General features: G+C 46.3%; 1 protein-coding gene across 1 annotated transcript in view; it reads left to right on the top strand.

Annotated features, from left to right (window-relative positions):
• The window catches only part of PDLIM4 (PDZ and LIM domain 4), a 45,391-nt gene that overhangs the window by 14,465 nt on the left and 6,438 nt on the right, over positions 1 to 24,488 (top strand). The window contains exons 3-5 of the mRNA XM_030957592.1: positions 8,241 to 8,325; positions 19,321 to 19,499; positions 23,521 to 23,678. Coding sequence (XP_030813452.1) covers positions 8,241 to 8,325; positions 19,321 to 19,499; positions 23,521 to 23,678 — 422 coding nt within the window. The remainder of the gene's footprint in view (positions 1 to 8,240; positions 8,326 to 19,320; positions 19,500 to 23,520; positions 23,679 to 24,488) is intronic.

The raw sequence follows: 24,488 nt of genomic DNA, 5'->3' as shown, positions 1-24,488 counted from the left end.
CATGGTCTGGGTAATTGTCCTGTGTTTTCAAAAACAGTAAAACAAAATTATTTTTAATGGTTCACTGGTAGAAGAAGTGGGTTCAGTTAATTTTTACATGTGGATTATCATTTGTACCGTGTAAGGCTTTTCCATGCTGTGGCCTGAGTTGAGTCTTTGTGGTTTTGTGAACTCAAGCAAGAGTAGCATGGGAATCAGAATGTCCTTTGGACAAACCCTTCCACTTCATTAACATCCACCCATCATTTTAAGCATCTGTTCAATAAAAAACATTTGAAGATCCTGCCAGATTCGCTTTGTAGGGTATTTCAAAGCAAAATGAAGGCATGAGTTTGGTATTGGGATTTTTTTTGTTGTTGTTGTTGGGATGTTTTGTGTGTGTGTGTTGTGGGGTTTGGTTTTTTTTTTTTGGTTGGTTGGTTTCGTTTTCTTGGTCTTTTTTTGGATTTCTATTGGAATTAATTTTATAGCAAAATCGCAAATTACCCAAGAAAAATGACCACTCCTTATAAGGTTCACAAATGGCTAATAGTATCTGGCATAAGTTAAAATGAGTGAATATAGTTTTCCACTTCAGATTAAAGAGGCATTTCCTGATATAAAGAGCTATCATTTACTGTTTATACTTTTCTTGGAAAACCATGTAGTTCTGACTGGATGCCTGGGCAGTGGGGAAGTAGCACTGCCATAAATGGAGCAAACCCTCAGTGATTCCTCATGGTTCCTCAGACAGGCATCTCTGAGCTGCCTGGCCAAAGCAAAGTCCCCTGAGCTCAGCCCATGGTGTACAGATGATGTGGCTTCAGTATTACAAAAGAAAGAAAATCAGAAAAGCAAGAAAAACCCCTTCACACAGGTGGAGTTTCCATAGCCAAGGAGGGCAGTTGTTCCTCTTTCCATCTGGAGCAGTTTTAGGGAGATTAGGTGATTTTCTACCTCCAGGAGGACCTGTGCCCAGGGCAGGACCAGGGTTCCCTTCCTGGCTGCCTGCAGGCTACTGGAGCTCTCCTTGGAAGGGGTGAAAATCCAGAACAGGAGGTTTTGGTGAGCCACCAGCTGCTGGGGTGGTCTGGCAGCAGAGCAGCTTCACTGGGAGTTAGAACCATGTTTTGCTGAAAGCAGCTTTCAGCTGCAGCATGGCAGTGTTTATTCTCATGGATGAGGGTTTCTGCTGTGTGGATTGATGGACTGAATTCCCACCTTTACATTTTAGCCCCTGATATCAACTGATGTTTGTTTCTTGGCTCAGATTGGACCCTTGAATATCTCTGTGTGGGTGCATCTCCTCTCCTAAGTGGTGATTCCTGCACAGGTTGTGGTCACAGAGGTCTCACAGCAGTGTTGGTGTGTGCCTTGCTGGGGTTACGGATGATCTGCCTGCTTGGTTTCCCTTTCCATGGTCATTCATGACCTCAGGGTGACCTGGAAGATGCTGTGTGGAGGGTCTGTGGCTTCAGGTTGTTTTTCCCAACTGTACCTAGCAAGGTGTGGGTATTTTTAGCAGTGAGACCTTGTGGTGTGTCCAGAGAAGGTGAATTTTCTAACAGAGATGTTGCTGGTGGTGGCCCACAGCCTTTCAGTGGTGCAGGGTTTGTGAGTGACATGATTGGTCTTTGCTAAGCAGTAGGATTGCAATGGTTTTGTCAGGCCTTAGTCTTTATAAACACAGATTTTAAAGACTTTTTTATCTCATGGGCTTTGCAAGGCAGGAACAGATGGTGAAGTGAGAAGCTGTTCAGCTTGGGGTGGCTCCTCTTGGAGATCACACTGTTTGGTGGCTTCTCCAAGGGCAGAACTCACCTTGGCTTTGCCCAGAGATGACCATAAAAATGACATTTCTCTTGACAGGAAAAACTGAGTAGTTTGTTTTTTTCTGCAGTAGGGACAGCAGCTCCAGTGATGAGCTATTAGGTCTATTTTTAGTTTGACCCAAAGTGGGTGCACAGTGACTTGGTTCTTGGATTTCTCTCCTGTCTCCCAAGTGACCTGTTGGATCCTGTTGCCCAGCTGTTAGTCATTGCTGGAAGCACATCTGGCATTCCTTCCTAGGTGTGAGTGGATCCCTCCAGGATCTGCCTCCTAGAATGTGGGGTGACCTGGTCCTGCTCAGGGAGCCATGTCCTGGGGCAATAATGAGGGGTTCTGTTGGTTTGTCTGCATGTCCAGCCACTGCTGTTTGTCACAGCTGTGGATCAACACCCTGGACCCTGCTCTGAGGCTGAGCTTCAAGAAAGCCCTGCCTGTGGTGCTGTGGGTTGGTATCTTTTCCTTTGGGCAGAAGTTGCTCTTCAAGCAGCATCTTTTCTGTCCACTGTCTTCAACAAAATACAGTTTGCAAGCCAACACAAAAGATTTATTTTGAAGTGTGTTTGTCTGAAATACATTTGAAATAAGAAGCCTGTTTGTTGCATGTCTTTAGTGAGGAACTGTTTTGTCAAAGCAGGATTCCTCCAACCAGGCATGAGGGAAGGGGAAGGCAGGGAGCTGTGCAGTGCTTCCATCCCCCTGGTGCCCTCTGGACTGCTTCATTCCATGCCCTTTCTCCATCAACCCTTGACATTATGTGTTACTGAGCTAGAGAACAAGATGGGTTTTGTTTTCAGTCTCTGGTCAGTAAATGCCCTTAGACATAGGAACTTCAGTAGGAAAGTCAGAATGTGGGGAAAACAAGAAAGGGGTTACTGAGTGGCCTGACCAAGACCAAGTATCATGCATAGAATAAAGGCAGCCATAAAATGGGGCTGGAGCTGTGTTTTGCTGAAATCACTGCTTGAAAGTACCTTGGGTGTGGGATGGGAGACCACATGGCATTGCTGTTCCTGCTGACACAGACTGCCAGGAAACCCTTGGTAGCACTGTCCAGACCTGCCCATCTGTGCCAGAGGGCCAGGGCGAGCCCCACAGCTTTTTCTGAACCTTTTGTCATCTGCCAGGGAGGATGAAGCCTTGTGCTGCAGCTTTCCTGAAGAAACTGGCCCTATGCCCACATTGGAAAAACTGCTGGCAAGGATGTCACAGGTTTTTAAGCATGTTGGGCTCCATGGCTCTCCTGTGCCCCTGGAGCCCACAGTCAGTGTTGGTGTCTGTGAAGCTGCCCCTGCTCTCAGGCTGGACTAGCAGATACTTCCTTTTTTCAAATCTTTGTCCTTTATCAAGGACAAATCTCTTGAGGGGGTTTTACTTCTTTCTTCATACCCTCCATTTTCTGCCTCCTTTCTTAGCCAGACCCCTGACCTCCCTGAAGTTAGTGGGTGTTTTGTCCCTGGATTTCTTGGATCCTGCTTTTCCCCAACTTATGCAAGCCTGTCTTTGGGCAGTGAAAGGCAAAGCAGCACAGTGGCCTTACTGTTCTGTAACAAAGTGGTTGAAAATCCTCATTGGTTTACAAAAGGAGTTGATTTATGTAACTGATGCCTATGTGGGCACTGATGTAAGATGTGAGGAATTACTTGGTGTGGGCACTCCTGGAACAAGGGCTGGTGGATTTTCAGATGTGGTTCATGGCTCCAGAGTGGGAGGCCAGGAGTTCACATGGGCTTAGTGAGGCTGTGGGGAAGGCAGTGATGGTGCTGATTAAGATTCAGCAGGATGGTTCAGGCTGCTCTGGTGATAAATTAGGCAGCTGTTCCATCATTATCTTCCCAGCTGTTGAAGCTCAAGCCAAGGTAGCACAAGCTGTACTTTGCCTGCCTTAGTGCAGGAAGGGTCAGGCCAGTTACGTGGCAGCTGGTTGGAGAAAGATCCGGGGTGTTGAGCAGCCCCATAAACTATTACTCACAAACACCTGGTATAAAACTTGTTCTTTTTACTCACTGTGAAGTTGCTTCCAAGTTACACAACAAATTCCTTAAGAGGCAAGAAGTGTGTTAGTATGTTGTGCCAGGAGAGGTTTCAATTGGCTGTTAGGGAAAATTTCTTCGCTGAAAGGGTTTTCAAGCACAGGGACCTCATATCCCTGGAGGGATTTAAAAGACATGTGGATGTGGGACCTGGGGATATGGTTTAGTGGTGGGCTTGGCAATGATCAGATAGCACTGGGGCTTGATAGTCTGAGAGGCTTTTTCAACTTTCACACATTCATGGTTTCCAGTTCAATCTGATTCCAGCCCTTTGTTTTGGTGACAGCCCTGGGGCTGTTGTGCACAGGGCCAGGTGGGTGCTGGACAACTGGGAACATCTGCCTGGCCCCAGGTGCAGCCAAGAACCCCAGGGTGGTTGAGCTGAATTTATTTCCTGACTGTGGTGTCAAAGAATAAATCCTCAAGAGTTCAGCTTTGGTTCCTTCTATCTAAACTAAATCCTGGAAGCAGTTTGTTCCCCCTTGGTTTGGCATGTATGGCACTGCTGAGTCTGCTTGGAGAGTTGTCAAAGATTATGTATTCCTGGTCTGTGTAAAAAGAAGGAGTTTCTCTGAAAGTTTCTGTGTAAGAAGGCCCAGTAATGAGTCTGCTGGACATGTAGCCCCAAAAGGACCTGGAACCTCACGTAGTTGATGTTCCTCCCATCTCCCCCAGTTCCTGGGGGTTTTATTGGGGTCTGTTAGCTGTAAGCAGCACAGGCAAGCTGCTGGAAGATGGGAAGGATGACAATGTATGTTCTCAAGTTTCCAGTAAAAGTACAACTGAAAAAGTGAATCACAGCTTCCCCTCTGGAGCTCCTTGAAGACTAATAGAGAGGAAACCCGGCAGCTTTCCAGAGCAATACACAATGGTTTCAGCTGAGAGGAATGAAGGAGGAGAAATCCTGCAGCTTCTTCACAATGACTAAAGGAGCTGTGTCCTTTGGGGTGCTCAGCAGAGCTCAGCTCCTGTGCTGCTCAGCTGCCCTGCAGAGGATGGATCCAACACCCCACACTTGTTGAGGTGAGATTCACAAGCCTGGGAAGTTTGAAGCATTGGCTGTAGCTGCTTCTAGACCGAGCTCAGCTTCTAGAAGGCTGGTGGCCATATCCATGATAACAGTCAACTGTGAGCACTGTGAGTGATGTGCCACAGTGGGAGGTGAAGAGCAGTCAGGAGATGGGCAGGACCCTGGAGTCACCCCCCAAAGAAAGGGGATGAAAATAGCAACATGATTATTCTGGTGGTTTGTGGCTGCATGGTGGCAGCAGTGACCTGGATCCAGGTTGGCACTTCCCCAAGTGATAAATGTTAGTTTTTAGGAGACTGAGAAATAAGAAATTTGGTAAGACACAGGAATTCTTGCAACTTAAAAGCAGCTTGACAAACTTGAGAATGAGACTTGCAGATCACTACCAGGTGAAAAAACATTCTGGTAAAATATGTGAGCATATGCAAGTAATCTTTTGAGAATGACTGAGACTTTTAGAAAGCAAATGGTGGGATAAAAGGTGTCTGCAACTTTTGGTTTTTTTAGTGATGTCCTGTTTATGGGTCCATTTCCTACAAAGCCCTGTGTGGAAGGCCTTGCACTAACCTAGGTCAAGTTATTTTTCTTGGGATTGTCCTGGATGCCATTAAGAGAGCAGAGTGGTGTAAGTGCAGGGTAATGATTTCCACATAACTGCCTTTAATCCCCTATAGCACATCTGAGAACACTTTTCCTGTCCTTGAACTGTAAATTAAACAACTCGGAACATTTGAGTGATGCCTGATCTGTTGCCTGTGACGTATGTGAAATGTGTTGGGATTTTGCTGTTGCCTAAACACAAAGCTCTGACTGTTGGTAGGGTGAACCTGCTGCTGGGGAGGGGTCTCTGCTGGCCCTCAAGTCCCCACTGCTCTGGGGCTTGTTCTGGGGATACAGAGGACCCCCCGGCTGCTGGTCCTGCTGGAGATGTGGGCATGGGATGTTCCTGGCAGCTGGGGTTGTGGTGTGAGCTCCAAGGACCAGCCCCTCCTGCAGTAGCTGCCTGTAGCATTGTTCTCTCAGGCAGAGTAATCTCTTAATTATTTTGGATTATTTCAGATTACATGGTGTTTTGCTGTTCCAGGGAAACGAGGGGGTCTCCCTGTGTAAGCATAAATGCTCATTGAACTTACAACTTGACTTTCTTTTTGGTGAGGCTGGTGGTTCTCCCATTCACCTTAGTTTTGCCTTTCGAAGTGCCAAGTGGTGCCCAGATTGTGCTGTAGCAGCTTGTTTCAGCGTGGTTCAGGTGGAAGCTGGGGCTGATGTGAGCCTGGCTTTGTTCACGCTGTTGCTGGAAGCTGTCAGAGTTGGTCTTGGTTATACCAAGAATTTCTTGTCACTCTGCAGAACTGATAGTGAAACCTTGAGTTTAATCATTAAAGCATTAACCATGAATGGGCTTCTCCATGTGAACTGGAGTCTGTCCATGTCTGTCATTAAATGTAAACTTACCCATGATGTCTTTTGGAAAGCACAGGGTTATCTGCTTTCTGCTCAGACAGTGTGATCTCTGTCAGGGGTATGGAGAACTGGCAGTGCTGGTGACTGAATGCCATACCTTCACACAGAATGAATTCATTGCTATTGCTCTTATCTTCTGCAATCAGAATCACTTGCTGAAGCTGTGTTTTTGTTTACTGGCAGGTTGAAGTCTTTGGGGATGCTTTAAGCCATGTTTGGCATGTGGGCTCCAGAGCTGAGTGGGGGGAAGTCATCATGGACCCTCCTTGGGGCACTGTGAGCTCTCCTCAGGCTAGCTCAGTGCAGGGGAAAGCACAGAAATAATAGTGGTGATCCCTGCCAATGTAATTAGGCATTTCCATTGTTCTGGGCATCCAGATTTGATTTTCAGTGTGGAAGCAATGTACACAGCACCAGATCATGGCAAGAAGCAAGCTGGGGTTGCTGAGAATGTTCCTGGGAGGGACTTTGTCCCAGTTGGAAAGACCAATTTATAAGTTAACTGTTCCAGCCTAAAATCAAATAATGACAGTAAAGATAAATTATCAGAACAAGATACCTAGCTATGACAGTAATCACTCCCTGTTGAAAAAGCTGTAATGGCAGTAGTGAGGAAAAAAAGCTGAAATCCTCAGGGGCTGGATCCAAAGTCTGTTCAAGTCAGTGGGAGTCCCTGCATTTGGTAGGTTTTGGGTCAGACCCTAGATTTGTAAAGGCAGCTTTGTATGTTGACTTGTGTAGCTGCAAAATACCAAAAGTAAAAATCTCCTTGAGAATTCCTGGGTTAAAATCATGCTCCTTATTTTTCAAACTTGGACTCTGCAGATAATTTAACTGAAAGTGAACGTGGTATGTGGCAGGGGTGAGAGTCCACAAAGGATGCTTGGATGCATCTGTGCCCATGGAACAGCACCTGTTTTTGTGAAGTCGTGCAGATACAGAGCGTGATGATAAACATAGTTTGCATGTTGAAAGCTTTATCTTGAACTTACTCGAGTTTCCATCTTCCAGCTTAACCTTCTTGCATCCTGAGAAGTCTGTGGATGTACCTGCTGGACCTTGCCCAGGCCCCTGGGACTCCCTCATACCCTCAGTGCTGGAGATCCCATTCCAGCCATGTCCCCAGGTGCCTTTGTGGGGAAAAAATTATCAGGCACATGGAAAATCTTTGGACAGTGACAGTATTCTGCTCTGCCTTGGCAGGACTGAAGATACATTTGGGAATGGAAACTGTATTTTTAGGGCTTTTGCTATCTGGCAACTGTTGAAAGGGTCAGAATGATTCATACAGGGTGGTGAAAGCCTTTTCCCTGAAAGGTGTTTGTAGAATTCCTGATGTGGTCTAATACACAGGCCTGCCAGGATTGCATGTATATATGTGTATATATATATGTATATCTATACACATGTGCAATCAGAATACTTTCTGGATTCAGGGCCAGAATAAAGGGACAAAGCCAGGAATATGCAAAATAGAGTCACCAAGAACCTGTATTCTGATGTCTTGAACCAAAATAAGTTTGTCTCTTTAACCTCAAACTAAGACAGAACCTCGTAGTTCAAGGGTGGTTTTGAGCTTCATGGTTTTAATAGGATGAAACTGTCAACTTCTCTATTTATCATTGTATCATTCTGAGGATAATTTTGGACAATTGCAAATATAATATAATATAAACCTGCCAGGGAATTAATATATGCTATATATATGTTTGACTCTTTTTTTTTTTTTTTTGGCTTGTTTGTTTTGGCCTTTTTTAAAAATTTGTTTAATTGCTTTTTGGTTTTGTTTAAGGAGCTTGTTTCTTTCTTTGGGATTTTTGTGGGTTTTGTTTGTTTGGGCGCGAGCACTTTGGTTTGGGCTTTCTCAAAAGCAATTCAAGTAGAGTTTACCTTATTTCCCACTGCAGATCTGAAGGAAAGACCTGGTCCCCCCCTGTCCTGGAAGATGGCAAGGCTCAAGCATACCGGATCAACATCGAGCCAGACCCACAGGTATGGCAGCTGCAGCCCTGCCCCACTCTGCTGCTCTCCCAGCTTGCTTTGGAGGAGAGGACATCCATGTCTGGAGGCTGGAAAGCCCTGTGCTCTGCCTATGCTCCTTCCAGAAGTGAAGGAGTTTCCATGTGCGGTGTTAAAGTTCTCTGCAGGTCTATCTGTGCTTTTGTTGGGCTGGTTCCCATGGTGAGCCAGATCCTGAGCAGATCTGGCACAATCCCATCTGTGTCATTGCCTTCCAGCCAGGCCAGGCTTTGCTGGATCAGCCTGCTGGGGACACAGGATGGCTGGGCAGCACATGGAGGGTGACATCCAGCACTGACCCTGTGAGGCTGTGACCAAGCTCAGAGTTAGTGTTATTTTGGATGGAGCTCTTGGGAGTACTCTGACTGTCCAGTGCCTGCCCTTCCCAAGGTACAGCACGTCCAGGGTCTATCTGCCTCAGCTGGTGTGCCTCTACCTTGGCTGCTTCCAAAATCTGCTGCACCCTCCCAATCCTGTGACAGTGATTCACCTCCCATGATGGTGTATTTCTTTTTTTTTTTTTTTTTGTAATGTTCTCATCTTTTTCCTTTGTGGGTTGTTTTGGTTTTTTTTCTCTCTCACTCCTTCTCTCTGTTTTGCAGCTTCTCTCTGTCCTCTGTCCTCAGCTCTGTTCCCTGGAGCCTTCTGCCTGTATCCTGCCCTGCCTTACTACCCTGTCTCCTGCAGCAGCCAGGTGGTCGATGGAGCTGAGCAGGTCTCCCCATCTTTTCTACCCATCTCTAATGGCTTGTTAGCAAGGTCAGAGGTGACTGTCATTCTCCTTTGACTTCTTGATGGAAAGAGAAATTCTCCCTTTCTGCTTATAAGGTACTGGTTTGTCAATTTTTGCATGTGCTGGTCCATGTGGTGGAGATATCTGGGGAACAAGGAGGAGACCAGGAGGATAGATGGGCAGAGGGCAGCTCCTGCTGTCTGGCTCCCCCTTGAATGTGTGCTGAGCTGGTGCACATGCTGCCAGCCTTCCCAGGGCACTCGAGGTCATGGATGGCAGGGCTGGAGCCTGCTGAGGCTTCTCACTGCTGTAGGTTGGCCACCCCTCCCAGGGCAGGGCAGAGGCCCTGGGGCTGCCCAGAGCCTTCAGAATGTCAGAGTATGTCAGTTCAGGCTGACAGAATCCCCTGTGCTTGCCCCCAAAGCAAGTGAGCTCCCTTTGGCTGATGCTGAGTGTTCAAATATTGCTCAGATGGCTGTCTCCTCCACAGAGGTGGTTTATGTCACATGCTTTTCCATGCTTTTTCTCCAGCCCTTACAAAATGCCTGTGTGCAGGGTCTGCTGGTTTAGCTCAACTGCTCCTTTCCAGAGGGGCTTTTAGAGTGTCCTGATGAGGGCTCCAGGGTGCCCCCTCATCCCTCCCTTGGCTCAGTTCAGAAGGAATACAAGAGCTGCAAGGGTGGGAGAGAGGGTGTGATGCTACAATCAATTCCTCCTTCAGTGAGGAATGGGGAGAAAGTACTGGCAGCAGAGAGCCCACTGAGTGCTCAGAACAAGGGTGAGATCCCCAAAACCCCGTGAGAAATGGACCAGAGTGTGAGACCATTGGGTCTGTTGGCCATTCCAGCTATGTGGAATTTGCAGATATTCTGCATTTCTGCCCGGGACAGCAGGCAGAAGCACAGCACAACAGCAGCAAGGGCAGAGCTGCCTCAGTACCACACACCAGCAGCACATGGGGCTGTTTGTCTTTCCTGCCCTGACTCACAGCACAGGCTGATGTGTGAGCTTGGGCCTTGCATTCTGGCCATGTTTGCTTCATTTATCAATTACAGCCATCTTTTCTGACAGATATTTTTTCTTACTAGGCTTTACCTATGAATAATATTAAATGAGGAACAAATGTGCAGCAGTTCCACTGCCAGATACAACTTCCTGAGGTTTAATGCAGATTGGATTTGAATCTGACTATTAATATATGTTGCATATGAATCTTTTCAAAAATTAGACAGTTTTATAGAATATAATGAAGGGGGTAGGGATGGACTATTCTGAATCCAGACCTACACTGAAAATATGTAAATCTGAGGAGTAGGTGTGCAAGGCAGATGTGTTTGTGGGAGGGCACTGAGAGAGGTGTGTGAACAAGGGTACACAAGTACAGGCAGCAGATTCCTGCTCTTGCTCTTTTTTTTGGTGTCTCTATCCATGTGTTGTCTTCCTTAGTGGCTTTTTGGGTTTCCCAGAGAGGAGGTGAAGGTGGTTCCATGCACACCTCCAGGTTGCTGTGCTTGCACCCAAGATGTGTTGATTGACCGCACTGCCTCCAGTGTGGTTCATGCTGGCAGCCTGGAGCACATGCCAGCAGCTGTGCGTATCTTATCAGTGTTATCACTGATGTCCTCTGACCTGTGTGAGGCTGAGGGTGACCATCAGCACCCAAAGAGAGCCAGTCTTTGCTGCAGGTGCCAATCCCCTGGCAGCAGAGCTCACAGGCAGGGCTGGGGTCCCTGTGGAGCAATGCCAGGTGACCCAGGGCTGTCCTGTGCTGTGTTCATTCAGCCCCTCTGGCAAAGGCACGTACTAGATTGTGAGAAGGAAAAATCTCATTGTAAAGTAATAACTTGGCTCAATATGTGCAACCTTTAGGTGCACTTCCTTGCATCTGGAAAAAAGCAATCTGCTTTGAAACACAGGGAAAAGTTTCTGCTGGAATTCTGCCCTCAAATCACAAAAAGAGGTTGAGGGTTTGTCCCTGAAAAAGGTTTTGAGATTTTTACCCCAAGTGGCCTTTGCAGTAATGGGGAGCACATATCCTTTCTTCCTCCAGGTTTTGCTCTGTATGCTTTTTCATCATCCTGGACAAAGATCTGTTGAAAATCTTGACTTATGATTACAGTAACTCTTGCCTGAAACATGTGAGCATAAGCAGAATGCCTCAGTCTGAATGATTTGTAGGAAAATCTGTATTTCTGTTATTACAGTTTAGGTTTTTAGGTGTAATCTTTGTCTTGAAGGCAGTGAAATTTGTAGTTACCTTCTGTGCAAGAGAACTTGGAAGGTGTGGAGTAGCTGGTGAGTTTTCTTCTCCCCTTTTTCTAAATCTGTTGTGGTTTCTCAGTTGAGCTTTCTGGTAAACCCCTATTCAGAGTCCAAGAATGTGATCAATCCTCCTTATTAAAACTTTGGTTATTGCCATGACTGTGGGAAATAGCTGCCCTCAAACTGAAGAAGCTGGAACTGGAGAGCTGCTTTTTCACAGTTAGCCGGAACAGCACTGAACAAGATGAGTGAGTCACTTTGGGGAAATATTTTTTTTTTTAAAGCAGACTTTGGTTATCAGTTGGTTTTGCTAGATGAGTCTATCCTTAACAGGAAGGACCTACAGAGGAGGCCACAAATGCAGTGATGCTCAGACTTGCAACCTAAAGAAGGGTTGCCTGTCTGTTGGACCCAGAGATGGATGGAGGTAGGACCTACAGAGAGGCTGGGGACAGCTCAGAGCTCTCCAGCCAGCAGTCCAGATTTCCATCATGCAGACATGACATCCTTGCTGACCTGTTGGGATCCCCAGTCTCACCTGGCATGGTGTTGGTGTCCTTGTGGCCACTGGTCCCAGCCACTCTTCCCCAGCAGACAGGGGGAGTGGGAGCACCCATCCACCAGTTTCTGGAGATCCCACTGTTATTGGCTTCCTGTAGCATGAGCTTGCTAGTCAAAACACTGCCATGTAGTGCTAATAAAAAGAGAGGATGTTTGTTTTGTTGTTCATTCCCAAACTGCCAGAATTGGCAGCTCTTTGGCCCAGGGGGGCTGGAAATGTGGGCTCTGGGCTTTGGGGACTCTGTCAGTGCTAATTGACAATAGATCAAGTGTGTGGGTGGAAGAATAATTGCAGCAGAAATTAAATTGGCAGCACGTAACCAGAGCTGGAATAGGATGCAAGTCCTCCCAAACCTGGATGCTTGGCTGAAATAACTCCTTGGGATGAAGGGCTGGGCTTCCTCTGGCAGTGCAGGCAGCAGAGGCATTTCCCACAGTTATCCATGAGGAACAGCATCCTGGTGCTACTGAGCTAGCAGAGCAGCCCCATGTCATTCTCAGAGGATGGATGAGGGAGGTGCATCAGCACTCTTGCTCCTCTCTTGTGCTCTGTCCTGAGCTTTTCTATCCTGACCCCCTGACAGGAAGGGTGAGCTCTGGGCAGTGGAGAAGAGCCACAGCACCAGGGGAGCTGCACAGGAACAGTGAGAAGGCTGTTTCTGCTCATCACTTACCAATTATTTTTCCTGTGTGTTACTCTGTTCTTGACACCCAAGTCTCAGTCCACAGAGATTTGTTGTTAGTTTGCTCTGACTAAAATCAGGCACAAGGTGTATGGCTTGCAGTGTGAAAGTGCCAGCCAGAATGGGATGAAGAGGAGGAATTGGGATAAACTTGCATCTATTGGAACTGTTTGAGCAGCCTAATCCAGGCAGTGCTGGGTGTGAGCCAGGCCAGTGGAAATGTGAGCACACCTTTGTTTGCTCCTGTCAGAGGGGCTCAGGTGTGTCTGGTTTCAGGGCTGAGGACCTGCCACTTCTCATTGCCCATGGCATCCACCCAGCATGGGCTCTGCAGCATCATTCCTGGGAGCTTTTCATACTTGCCCTGACTTCACAAATAGTATCACTGCTGATCGTGCTTGCTCCTAACTACATAAATGAAATCACATGTGGGCTTCAGGGCAGTCTGAGCCTCTGGTGCCCCAGCTCTGGGCACCCAGGGACAGCAGTGGTGTCCCACAGTAGAGCAGGGAGGGTAGCTGGCTGCTAACCTGTCCCTTAGAACTGATTTTAACACCTTTGAAATGTGTTAAATATGCTCATATTTACTTTTTGCTAGATTATATATATATTTTTTTTTAACTAAGGGTGAATGTCTCCTTGTGTAATTAACTGAGTAATGGATTTAAGTTAACTTTCATTAGATGGAGTATTTGTTTTAAGTTCTCTGTGGGTTGCTGCCAAGCAGGAAACTTCTATGTACTTCTCTGCAAAAGCCTGGCATAGGCCATGCTGAGTTCTGTGAGCTGGGGGTTAAAGCCTCCTGGCTGGAAAGATGGAATTTCCTTTCTCAGGGAGACTGACCATCCTTCCTCCCCTGCTCTTGGGGCTGGATGGGCCATGCCTGCTTCTGGGAAAGCTCCTGCTGTGACCCCCAGTCCCAGCCAGCAGGACACCAACCAACACTCTCCTGAGGAAGGAGGGAAAATGTCTGCTTTGGGGAAAACAAAGGATGAGCTCATGCCCTGGCACAAACCCGGGCTCTCTTCCATGGGAACTCGCAGCTTGTTGTTTGAGGACTGATTTAATAGCAGAAACATGCTGAATGCTGACAGCCACTGTGGGTGCATCAGCCCTGAGCTCTGGGTGCTCAGGCAGCATTTCACACCCAGATATTGGGGTTTTACACTACAAAAACCCACTAATCTAATTTACTGGGTGAAAAGGTTACACACACACAGCGTGTGCCCCTGTGTTTACTTTTGCCTGTGATATAATATTGCATCATTTGAAAGCAAAGGAGTTTTCTGAGTACCACTGTAACATCTTGAAGCTGTAACCTTTTATGTGAAATTCTCTGTGTATGTCTTAGGTAAATTAGCATCTCTAAGTGAGTTTTGATAGTCCTGGTATATGAAAGAGGCAAAACTAATATTAGGATAAAGGAAGGAAAAATGGGAATGGAAACTTCAAAACAGTGTTTTCTTCTGTCCAGGTAACTTGAGTAATTTCTTCTCATTGAAGGTACATAGGAATTATCCTGAAATGAGGGTTGGTTTGGGACAAAACAAAATGCTGTTGGATTAAGTGCTAACACAGCCATATACTGTGTTATTTACTTGATAACATCAGTTTCAGTGATGACTGCATTAACACAGCTAAGGAAACTGCTGTTTGTGTACTCAGAAGTGCCAAGTGTTTGGAAGCACAGGTGTAGCTCAGTGTTTCTGTTCTCGTCCGTCAGGAAAAACAGCTTATCCTCTTTCACTTTTCATTCTGTGTCACTTAAGAGGAATTAACTGCTCTTGGAGGTCACTTGAGTGGAGATAGCCATCCCCAGTGGTGCAAAGAGGGATGCTGGAGGGATGCTCACTGTGGTCCCTCAGGATGATCAGGCTGAAGCAGCTGCTTCCATCCCCTAAAGCAGCTCATGCCACAGAGGGCTGGGAAAGGCTGAGACATGTTTTTGAATCTACCTGAATTTATCTTTTTTATTAATGAGGAAAACCAAAACGTTGGGACAATCCAAAATGAAACAATACATCATCCTGTTGCTTTTGCTGTGTTTTCTGGTGTACCTTACCCTGACTCTTACAGGAAGTGTTCAGATAAGCCATGCTGGTGAAGTAGGCACCTTTTGGTTTTAAGCGTGTAATGTTTTTGTAGCTTGAAGCTTAGCTTGTTGCCAGTGAAACTTTTTGTTTCAATTTCATTATCAGCTGCTGATAATGATTATGGAAAGAAAATCAGAAAGTGTGATATGGTAACACCTGAAAATGCAACAATTCCCCAACTGAGAGAGAGGAGAGTGACAGTAAGCTGGAAAACATGATATCAGGGCATAGTCTGTTAGTGTTAAGCTCACCAGGTTTGTCCTGTAAGCCAAACACCAAATGGTGAGTAAAGTGATTGAAATGGGAGCAGCAGCATCTTCCCTGGGAGAAAGGGGGCAGTCATAAGGGTGGTTGCTGTGATGGTTTCAGGTTTTTTTCCATCTGTAGTGGATATTATTTTCTTTCAGTGGGGAGTTAATCCAACAGCAGCCTGTGCATGGTGGGGGCATCAGTCCAACACCTGCACTGAGAAATGCCCTCCTGTTCCTGGGCTTGGAAGGTGACTCTGAACACTGGGATCTAGGACAGTCCTCTCTAGGGTTTAGACTGTTTTTAAGCCTAGCTCTAGTGAGTAGTCACCTGGCAGGAGCTTGTTGCTGCTGCTGGGCAAAGGAGGAAATTTCAAGGTTCTTCTACCAAGACCTTTATACAGAGCTCTCCTCTGTCTGCTGGGTAAATGCCCCTTTCACACTTGATGTTAGAAATGTGCTCTCTGCACTGTGCAGGCAAGATAAATGCAAACACATTTCAATCTTGACAGTCTTAGGTAACTTTTTTCCATTGCTGTGGATTTCTAAGAGACTGCTGGGGGGCCAGGTAGGTTAAGGGATAAAGCCCTGGCGTTGCATCTTGAGTCTCTCCTGAGCTCTTTAATTTGCACGAGGGTGCAGCTTCTCCCTGGAGCTGTGGGAGGAAACATCCATCAGAGCCTTCCTGATGGCCATCCATCCACATGGCTGCTCCAAGGTGGAGAAATGTTACTGCTCTTTGAGTGTGAGATATTTGTCCCTGGGTTAAATATGTGCTATACCTTCTGCTATACAGAATCACAGAATGGTTTGGGTTGAAAGGGGCCTTAAAGCTCATCTAGTTCCACACTCCTTCCATGCCCAGGGACACCTTCCCCTATCCCAGGTTGCTCCAAACCCCATCCAATCTGGCCTTGAACATTTCCAGGGATGAGGCAGCCACAGCTTCTCTGGGCAACCTGTGCCAGAGCCTCACCACCTTCACAAGAAAGAATTTCTTCCTAATATCCCATCTAAGCCTGCCCTCTGTCAGTATGAAGCCATTCCCCCTTGTCCTGTCACTACATGCCCTTGTGCAGTACAGCCTGTCCTGGGAATATGGGCGGGCTGGGGCTCCAGCTTCAGTCATGTTTCATGTGAACATTGTCTGCAGCCTTTTTTCAAAAAGATCCTCTGATTTTAAGGGTTTGGTCTCTTATTTAGATCTGAAAAACTGATTTGATATTTAGCTGACAGTTGTGAAAGGAGTGTAGTGAGAAGGATGTGATGGATAAGGCTTTCATTCAGACTGTGGTATACATTTGTTACAATCCAGTTTAAACCCAGAAAAGTGAGGAAAGCTGAGTCTCTGTGTATAAACCACAAAGAGCTTTGAAGGTTCAAAATATACCCAAAAACTAGATTAAAACCAAATGTAGGCCAGATATTGGTGCCAAAAAATGGATGTATTTTTTATTTAATAGTAAAAGAGGCAAAGAGAAAGAAAGAGAAAATAAAGATAAAAAGAAGGGAGGAGAGAGGGAGAGTGACAGGGATTAGGTGGAAGCATATCACCCATCCAAGGGTCCCAACAATGTCTCATCTCATTTTGTCTGGTCTGTGGTGGTGTGGGTCCCACACCACACCGCCACATGCCAAAGAGTGCAGAATTCCACGGACAAATAGAACATTTTGCAATATGTGTTAAAAAAACAGCCAAGCATGTGAAAACAAATTGGGAGTTTCTGGTTTGTAGGCTGAAAGAGTTCTCCTTGGTGAGAGTTCACAGGCCAACTCTTAAGAAGTGTTTGCAAGCTCAGTTTAAGAAAGGCCATAAAAAGCAGGAAGAAAATCCAGCAAAGAAAAGCAAATTAGGCCTCGAAAGGGGGAAATCTGAACTGATCTTGAATTTGACAACTGCAAAGAAATCCATCTGGTTCTGGGTTTCCGAGGGTGAATGTGTGAGTGTTTTGCACAAAGTAAAGCCTTTCAGAGGTCTCAAAGCCTCTGAGGAAGAGGAGACTGAGCTCTGGCCTGGGAGCAGCATTTTGTGCTGCAGGAGGAGCCTCTTGATCTCTATGGATGCTGCTGGGTCACCTATGGCTTTATAACATAGCTGAGCAAAGGTGAGCTGCCACCACCATGAGCATCCTCCTCCCACAGGGACAGGGAGCTGGTGGCACTGCCAGGCAATGCAGGAAGGGCTCTGTTTCCTCCTTTCCATCAAGGGCCTCCTTTTGGAGAGTGCCCAAGCAATAACTTTTAGCTTTATAGCAACATTTGGTCCTGATGTACAAATTGCTGAGCTTAACAGGGACGAAGGGACAATGCTTTACAAACTACTCTGGATTTAAGCAAGTCCATGGAGATGATGGTCTAGAGGTGCTTTGCTGCAGGAGGTTTCCATTCTGGAAACAGCTGCCAGTTCTGTGCTCCCCAGCAAAGATCTGGATGGCACCATTGTGGAGGAGCACATGAGGTCAGAGGAGAGGACCCAGGCCTCTCCTGCAGCCACCCTGGACTGAGTGTGAATCTGGCCCAGATAATTAAAGGTAATGGCTTTCTAAAAGCTTTGCTGTTAGTGCTTCCACCTATATGGACCATTGCTTTTATCCCAAAAAAATGTTTATGATCCTTCTTTTCCTCTCTGCATCATAGTTGAGTGTTTTCTTTATTTCCCTTGAAATAATAATCTAAATCTAGGAATTGGGAACACATAGCCTGCTTGTGTGTGTATATATATGGTTGGGTTTTTTTAAGACTATAAATTGGGGAACAGTTAAAATTATATTATTCCTGGCAGCAAAATTCCTTTTTTAATAGACAATTTGAAGTTATTATGTTGGAAGCAGTTTTCCCCACGTGTTTGTGCATGTATGGTGTGGAGGGAACTGTGCCAAGAGGGCTCCAGGCAGCTTCTGAGGCAGGGGAAGTTGCTGGGAGCCTGCTGAAGGCAACAGGCTTTCAGCTGATGGTAGGAAAAAAACCTCAAAGACACCATCTTTCAGTTCTTAAGTAAGCTTGGTTTTATCAATGGACATTTTGCCTTAGGAAGAACTGAAGAACTGGACTTTCTAGATCTTTTTCTAGCAGGATCTGGTTTTTACTTCTCTTAGCTGTTTGTTTTTACAAGGTTTGTGAGTGCCAGTGCATTCTCCTGTGCACTAGGGAGAGACACTTGTTTCTAATTAGTATTTATTGGATTATTTTAGTCAAAATAAGCTTTGTATCAGAGCCCCACAATATATACACTTCGTTATTTGTTCACAGGATAGTGGTTTATTTCCCTGCTTGTTTTTTTATCAGCTTCAATCTACTGAAAAGCTGGTGGAAGGCAGCTGTGTTGGGGAGCTGCCCTAGAACAAATTAAACCAGGTTAAACAGATTGCAGCCTCTTACACAGCATCTATGTCTTTCATCGGCCCAGGCATGTTTGTGACTCAGATGGCTGGAAATAGCAGCCAACGTGTGTCCATGGGCTGTGTCCAGCTTCCTGCTGCTTTTCCCAGTTCCTGGGGTTAGCTCCTCTCCCCATACTGAGTTTTTGCAGGCAAAGCCTGGCTCAGGTGACATTAGCAGTAGGTATTGCTTAGTTTATGGGTGTGGATGGGGCTGACTAATAGCACACCCATGTATGTGGAATTCCATGTGTGTGGAATAACACATAGGTAATGTTTGACATCGGTAAAATGGTAAAATAATGTGGAAAATTTGTCATTAAATGGCATCTGAGTTCCTGACTTGAGCTCATATGACAAAAATATTTCCACAGTTTACCTTGGGACTTAAAAAGCAAATGGAAATATGAATATCAAGCTAAACCCTTGACTGATGTGTTTCTCACACTGTAAATGACTAATCTTATTTGGGGAGAAAACCTTCCTAAATGAATGTGGATCTGTGTGGACAAGGGTGGCTGCAAGTGAAAATCCCAGGACTGGTCCCTTGGCCTCAGGTGTTGCCCATCCTGCCCATGGAGCTGCCTAGCATGGGTTTATCCTGTTTTGCTGATAGAAATGGAAGGGATGGCCCTGAAGTCAGGAGCACAGCAAGTGTGCTCAGAGTGATGGAATGTGGAATAAGAAATAGACTTACAGCCTTTCTTTTAAAGAAACAGTGCATATGCTTTTAAATATATAATAAATGCAGGAGAAATAAATGCAGAATATTTGGCAGTGGCTCACCATGGAGAAACAGCAAATTCATTTGGTTGGGGACCAAGGGGAGCTGTGTAGATTCAGCGTAATTTAACTGCAGGTCAAGCCTGAATTTTCCTTTTCCTGCTGCACATCTCTGTTTTCCACAGCACACATAAAATGTTATTACTGCAAACTGCATGTCCCAACACAGCCCCTCCATATGCATCATACCCTGTAAATCTCATGTTTTCTGCTTTCTTTCTCTTCCAGGACAGTGGCCCTGCCCAGAGCAGGAGGTCCATGCCCCATGGAGCTGGGGGCAGCCCTGTGGACAGCAAGCAGATGCTGAACATGCAGCATCACCAACCAACCCGGCTGTACACGAACAACAGCTCTGAATCAGCCCTTCCAGGCCAGCTGAGTGGACTCCACATCACTCCTGCACACAGGTAGGACCAGGGCAGGGCTTGGCTCTGCATCTGCTGCTGGTCCTGCTAACTAAGGTTCAGGGTGTGCACAGAGGCTGTTGTGCTCCTGAAGCTCCTGAGGTCATGGAATGTTAGACTCAATTCAGTTGGAAAGACCTTAAAGATCATCCTCTCTAACCATTGACCTAACTCTGCCAAGTACATCAGGATACTGGGCTGGACCCCTGCTCTGTTGGTCAATTGTCGGTGGGAGGAAAAAAGAAACCAACCAAATAAACAAACCAAAGCAAAAATAAAAAGGTCTGGAGATAGCAATTTCTGAACAAAATGGCCACATCTACATAGGTAGCAACTGTAACATAAAATTGAAGCTTGTGATGCTGAAGCAATGCTCAGGTTTGCATCTTGGTGAAGGTGCTCACTCTCCAGATCTCTGTTAAGATCCTTCTGTTGCAGATGTGAGTAGGTAGATTAGTGGCCCCCAGCTGGGATTAATGCCAAGGAAGACAAGAGGAGGAGAGGTTTAAATTGGATGTTAGCAAAACTTCCTTCACCAACAAGGCTGTCAAGCCCTGGCACAGGCTGTCTGGGGCAATGGTGGATTCACCATACTTGGAGGGACTTAACAGACATGTAGATGTTTCTGCTAGGGACATGGTTTAGTGGTGGCCTTGGTAGTGCTGGGGGAATGGTTTGGCTTGATGATCTTAGTGGGCTTTTCTAACCTAAACAATTCCATGGCTCTGTGAGTGTCACAGACAATAATACTTTGAAAAAACAAAGTATAAACAAAGTGTATCTCCAAGGCAGGATGGAGGGTGCTGCCCTCCTAGGAGTGGGGATCGCCTTGCCACAGACCTAGGAGCCAATACTTGCCCTGGAAGCTGGAGATACTGGCTGAAAGGATGAACTCCAGTAACTGGGATGTTTATAAGTGTAAGATCTGCTCAGCGCAGCTGTCCGGGAGGCTGAGAAATAAATAATGCTCCTAGGAAAGAAAAGGCTTTTGTGTAGCCAAGAATGGTTTGGGTGAATAACTCAGACTTTGAGACAAGCCAGGTTGTGGAATGGGATGCTTTCACATGGCTTATGAGGATCTGATTTATATTCTTCCAAACTGGCAAAATATCCTGCAAGAAAGTAATGTCTGTATCACATGCAAAGAGAGTTTCTTTTCAGCTTAGGAACTCTGTGTCTGCATGAATCTGTATTTCAGTGATGCAGCAAGCCAGCTCGTTCCTTGTGCTGCTCCGGGAAAGTTATTGAAGTTGGAAAGAGGAGAACTGCACAAAAAATAGAGAACAAAATCTGGTATTTTCTGCAAATTAGCCTAAAGCAAGGACATTCACTTGGGTCTTTGAGTAGAATTGGGGCAGGAGTGCATTTTCTTTGAATTGCAGTACATTTTCTTTGATGAGGCTGGGCTGGTGTCATGGTTTGACACTGGCCAAATGCCAGGCACCACTAAAGTCACTTGCTTACCCTCTCTTGCTTTCAGCTGAGTAGAGGAGAGGGAAAAAGAAATAACGAAGGGCTCATGAATTGAGATGAGGACTGGGAGAAAACACTCTAAGGGCAAAACTCTAAGGTTCAAATTTTTAGGTATAATGTAAATTTATTATTAACAGAGTAAAAGGAGGCTAATGAGAAGTAAAATAAGCCTTTAAAACACCTATTTTCCCCCCCAGCCCCTCCCTCCCTTCCCAGTGACAGCGCAGGACAAAACGGGGTCTGGGGGTTTGCCCAGTTCATCACCAAGATTTTCTGTTTGCTCAGGGAGAGGAGTCTGTTCTCTACTATGCTGTGAGTCCCTCCTACAGGCAAACAAGTGTTCCCAAAACTGTTGTGGCCTGGGTCACTCATCCACGGGGTACAGTCCCCTGGGGATAGGCTGCTCTAGTTTGGCAGCAAGGCCCCTCTCTCTGTCTCTGGAAGCAGGAGCCCTGTCTCCATTCAGGTCTCCCACTGGATCACAGCTTTCTCTGCCATCCACCAGCTCTGCCGTGAGCACTTCTCCAATGGGTTGAGTGGATCTCTACACCCCTGTGGACTTCCTGCATTACAGGGGGACAGTTGGTTTCATCATAGTATTTACCAGAGCTTGCGAAGGAATTTTGGCTCCAATGCCTGGAGCACCTCCTCCCCCTCTTTGTATTTCCACTGACCTTGGTGCCGCCATGTTGTTTTCCCTCACGCGTCCTCATTTCTTCCTCTTCTCTGACTGACAAAAAGCTGCTGCTTGTAGATACTATTGCCAACAAGTTCCACTAATTCAAAGATTCCTGCAGGATCCCACAGCACTGAGAGGTTGATTTTGTCTAGGTTCTGTGTCAGGGAGTCTCTGGCCATATTTCCACCATGGCCAGGCCCTGCCACCATGGAGCCAGCAGTGGAGGCTGCGGCCCCAGCACTGTTTAACGCCTCTCCTCCCTGCCGGGCAGGGGAAAGAGAAGCCACTGCTGCCCCCCTGCCCCTCTGCCCACAGCATGCCTGGCCAGGCAGGGCAAGACTCACCACAGGCCATGCCAAGGTGGCGGCAGCCGTGGCTGCGTATCGCCACAGGCCGGGCCAGGGATGGACCCCCACAGCAGTGCCGTGCCATCCCTGGAAAATCTGCTCCATTTTGATTTTCTGCTTAAATATGTCATCACGGAGGTGTTACCAACCTCTCTAATTTGGCCAGCAGCATGTCCAACTTCAGAGCCATCAGAGATTGGCTCTGTCTGACGTGGTGGAAGCTTCCAGCAGCTTCTCACAGAAGCCACCCTTGTGGGGCCCCTCCCTGTTGCTACCAACAAACCAGGCTGGGCCAAATAACAACAGCTGGCCAAAACCTGCCCTTTGCCATTGAAAATGTGTGAATTGATGTAGAAGTGAGCTGTAGCAGGGTAGAGAAGCACTGGGAGCACATCTGTGGGGTTTGGACTGGCTGGGAGTCACAGAGATGGGTCCATGGCTCTGCACCACCCAGGCTGGCCCTCACCTCCCACAGGGAGCAGAGCTGCTGGGCAGTCGCTACCAGAATATGGAGCTCTAGCCATTCTTTGAAAGTGTCTTTTGCTGGAGGTTTTTTTTCTCCTTCTTTGAAAGTGAATGTTATTTCTTTTGTTTATTTGTTTAAGCAGACATGAATATAACACTGGTGGAGAAAATTATCCAGATGATAGCTAAAGTATGTGAAGCTGATGGAGTTCAGGGCTCTTGCTGTTTTCATGGGTTTTATAATGACCTTGATGACCTGCTCTATAAAAAGAAAGAGGAGCCCCTTCCCCTGGAGCTGTGCTATTTGTTGGGGCCTCTGGAGCACAACAGCACTTGGATTCAGCTTTTCTCAGCAGGACATTTAAGCATGTACCTGAAATATATTTGATTCCAGACCATGCTTTTCATTTTTTGATGTACTGGACTGGAGTAATGGTTTAAATTGCTATTTGTTGTCTGTGCATCCCAAATGCTCCTCATACAGAGCAGGAGCAGCTCCAGGCTGGAGGGGGGGGGCAGCAGTTACAGGGCAGCCCCAATGTTCCCCTCCCTGGTGAGGTGGTTTTCTCAGTTAAGCTGTGCTCTCTGTTTGTGATGTACCTACACTAACACCAGCTTCACAGGAAGCACTTGTGGGTGGTGAGGGATTTGGCTGTCCTGCCTGGCACACACTCTCCAGATGCCCTTACAAGGGATGGGTGCATCCCCTGGCCCTACACAGTTAATAAAATGCATGTTTTTTTTCCCATTTTATCAATAAATTCCATAGGTAGCAAAGCAATTTACAGCATTTGCAAGCAGCTGCCCTCTTTCCTGAAGGCATCTGCTAACTGGGCCAGCCCTTGCTGTGTTGCTCAATTGGAGCCCAACAGGGAACAAGTTTAACCTCCTTGGTTCAGCAACTGTTCCTGTGCCAGACATACCTCCAGGCAGGGAAACACATGAGAACAGAGGTGCTTAATTGAATCTGTGGGAATGTGGAGATTTCAGTACCTCCCTGATGAGCTGACAGTAGCTGTTTCTGTTTGACTTGAGCCTTTCTTTCTTTGCTTTAAACCAGCATTGACCCCGTGAAGTCTCTCCCACGGAACAGGAATGGGATTGATGTGGAGTCCGATGTCTACAAGATGCTCCAGGATTATGAAAAGCCCATTTCAGAGCCAAAGCAGTCTGGATCCTTCCGGTACTTGCAGGGCATGTTGGAGGCCAGTGAGAATGGTAAGGAGGTTGGCACCCAAGCACCCTCCTCTGAGGAGACCACCGGGATGGCAGGTTTCAAATTAGTGTTTCACATACTCCTGCTTGCCAGATTTTGTGGTTGACTTGAGCACCATGTGAAAGCTGGATTTGTAAGCAGCGTGGCAGCTGTTTTCTGAGATGGTTTATGAGATGTGATGGCCTTAAGCAGTTGTGTAAGATCACTGTTGGAGAACCTGGTCTGGTTAAGTAAATGGCATTTGCATAAGGACGTGGGATGGTCCTCAGCAAGGCAGGGATAGAGATCAGGAGCTCTTGGCTCATTTCTCAGGTCTGTCACAGATTCCTGCCCATGTTGTTAACACATTAAATAATAAGATCCCAAATCTATACATTTCAGCTTATTCTTTATTTTATTTGTCTTTCACCGTTAAGTCTATTGGGGCTTTTATGTTCAAGTTTTTAGGCTTTGCTTTACAGTCTTACAGGGCAAGACCCCTCTTTCTGTTTCCTTACAAGGGCCCCATACTGCAATCATGTGAATCCAGGAACATATCTTTTATGAGAAAATACCAACTGCTGTAAATCTCATTATGGAGCCGTGAGAGGTAGTGAGTTGGGCTGTTGCATTTCAGTTTCTGTTTGTGTAACGTGTTGGAGAAGTCTGTTCTTTGACTAGAAGGATGTTGATTCTTGCTTCACAAGAAGCACAATTGCAGGTAACTTCTGATCATCATGGAATTCCACCAGTATTGGTTTTCTCAGTGGGACTGAGCCATAGTTGCAAAGCATGAGGTAGGATCCACCTCAGAAGCACTTGGGTATATTATT

The sequence above is a fragment of the Camarhynchus parvulus genome, chromosome 13 (assembly GCF_901933205.1).
Source record: "Camarhynchus parvulus chromosome 13, STF_HiC, whole genome shotgun sequence".
NCBI classification, from domain to species: Eukaryota; Metazoa; Chordata; class Aves; order Passeriformes; family Thraupidae; genus Camarhynchus; species Camarhynchus parvulus.
The sequence above is the reverse complement of the archived record's forward strand: the minus strand, read 5'-3'. Positions and strand labels throughout refer to the sequence as shown.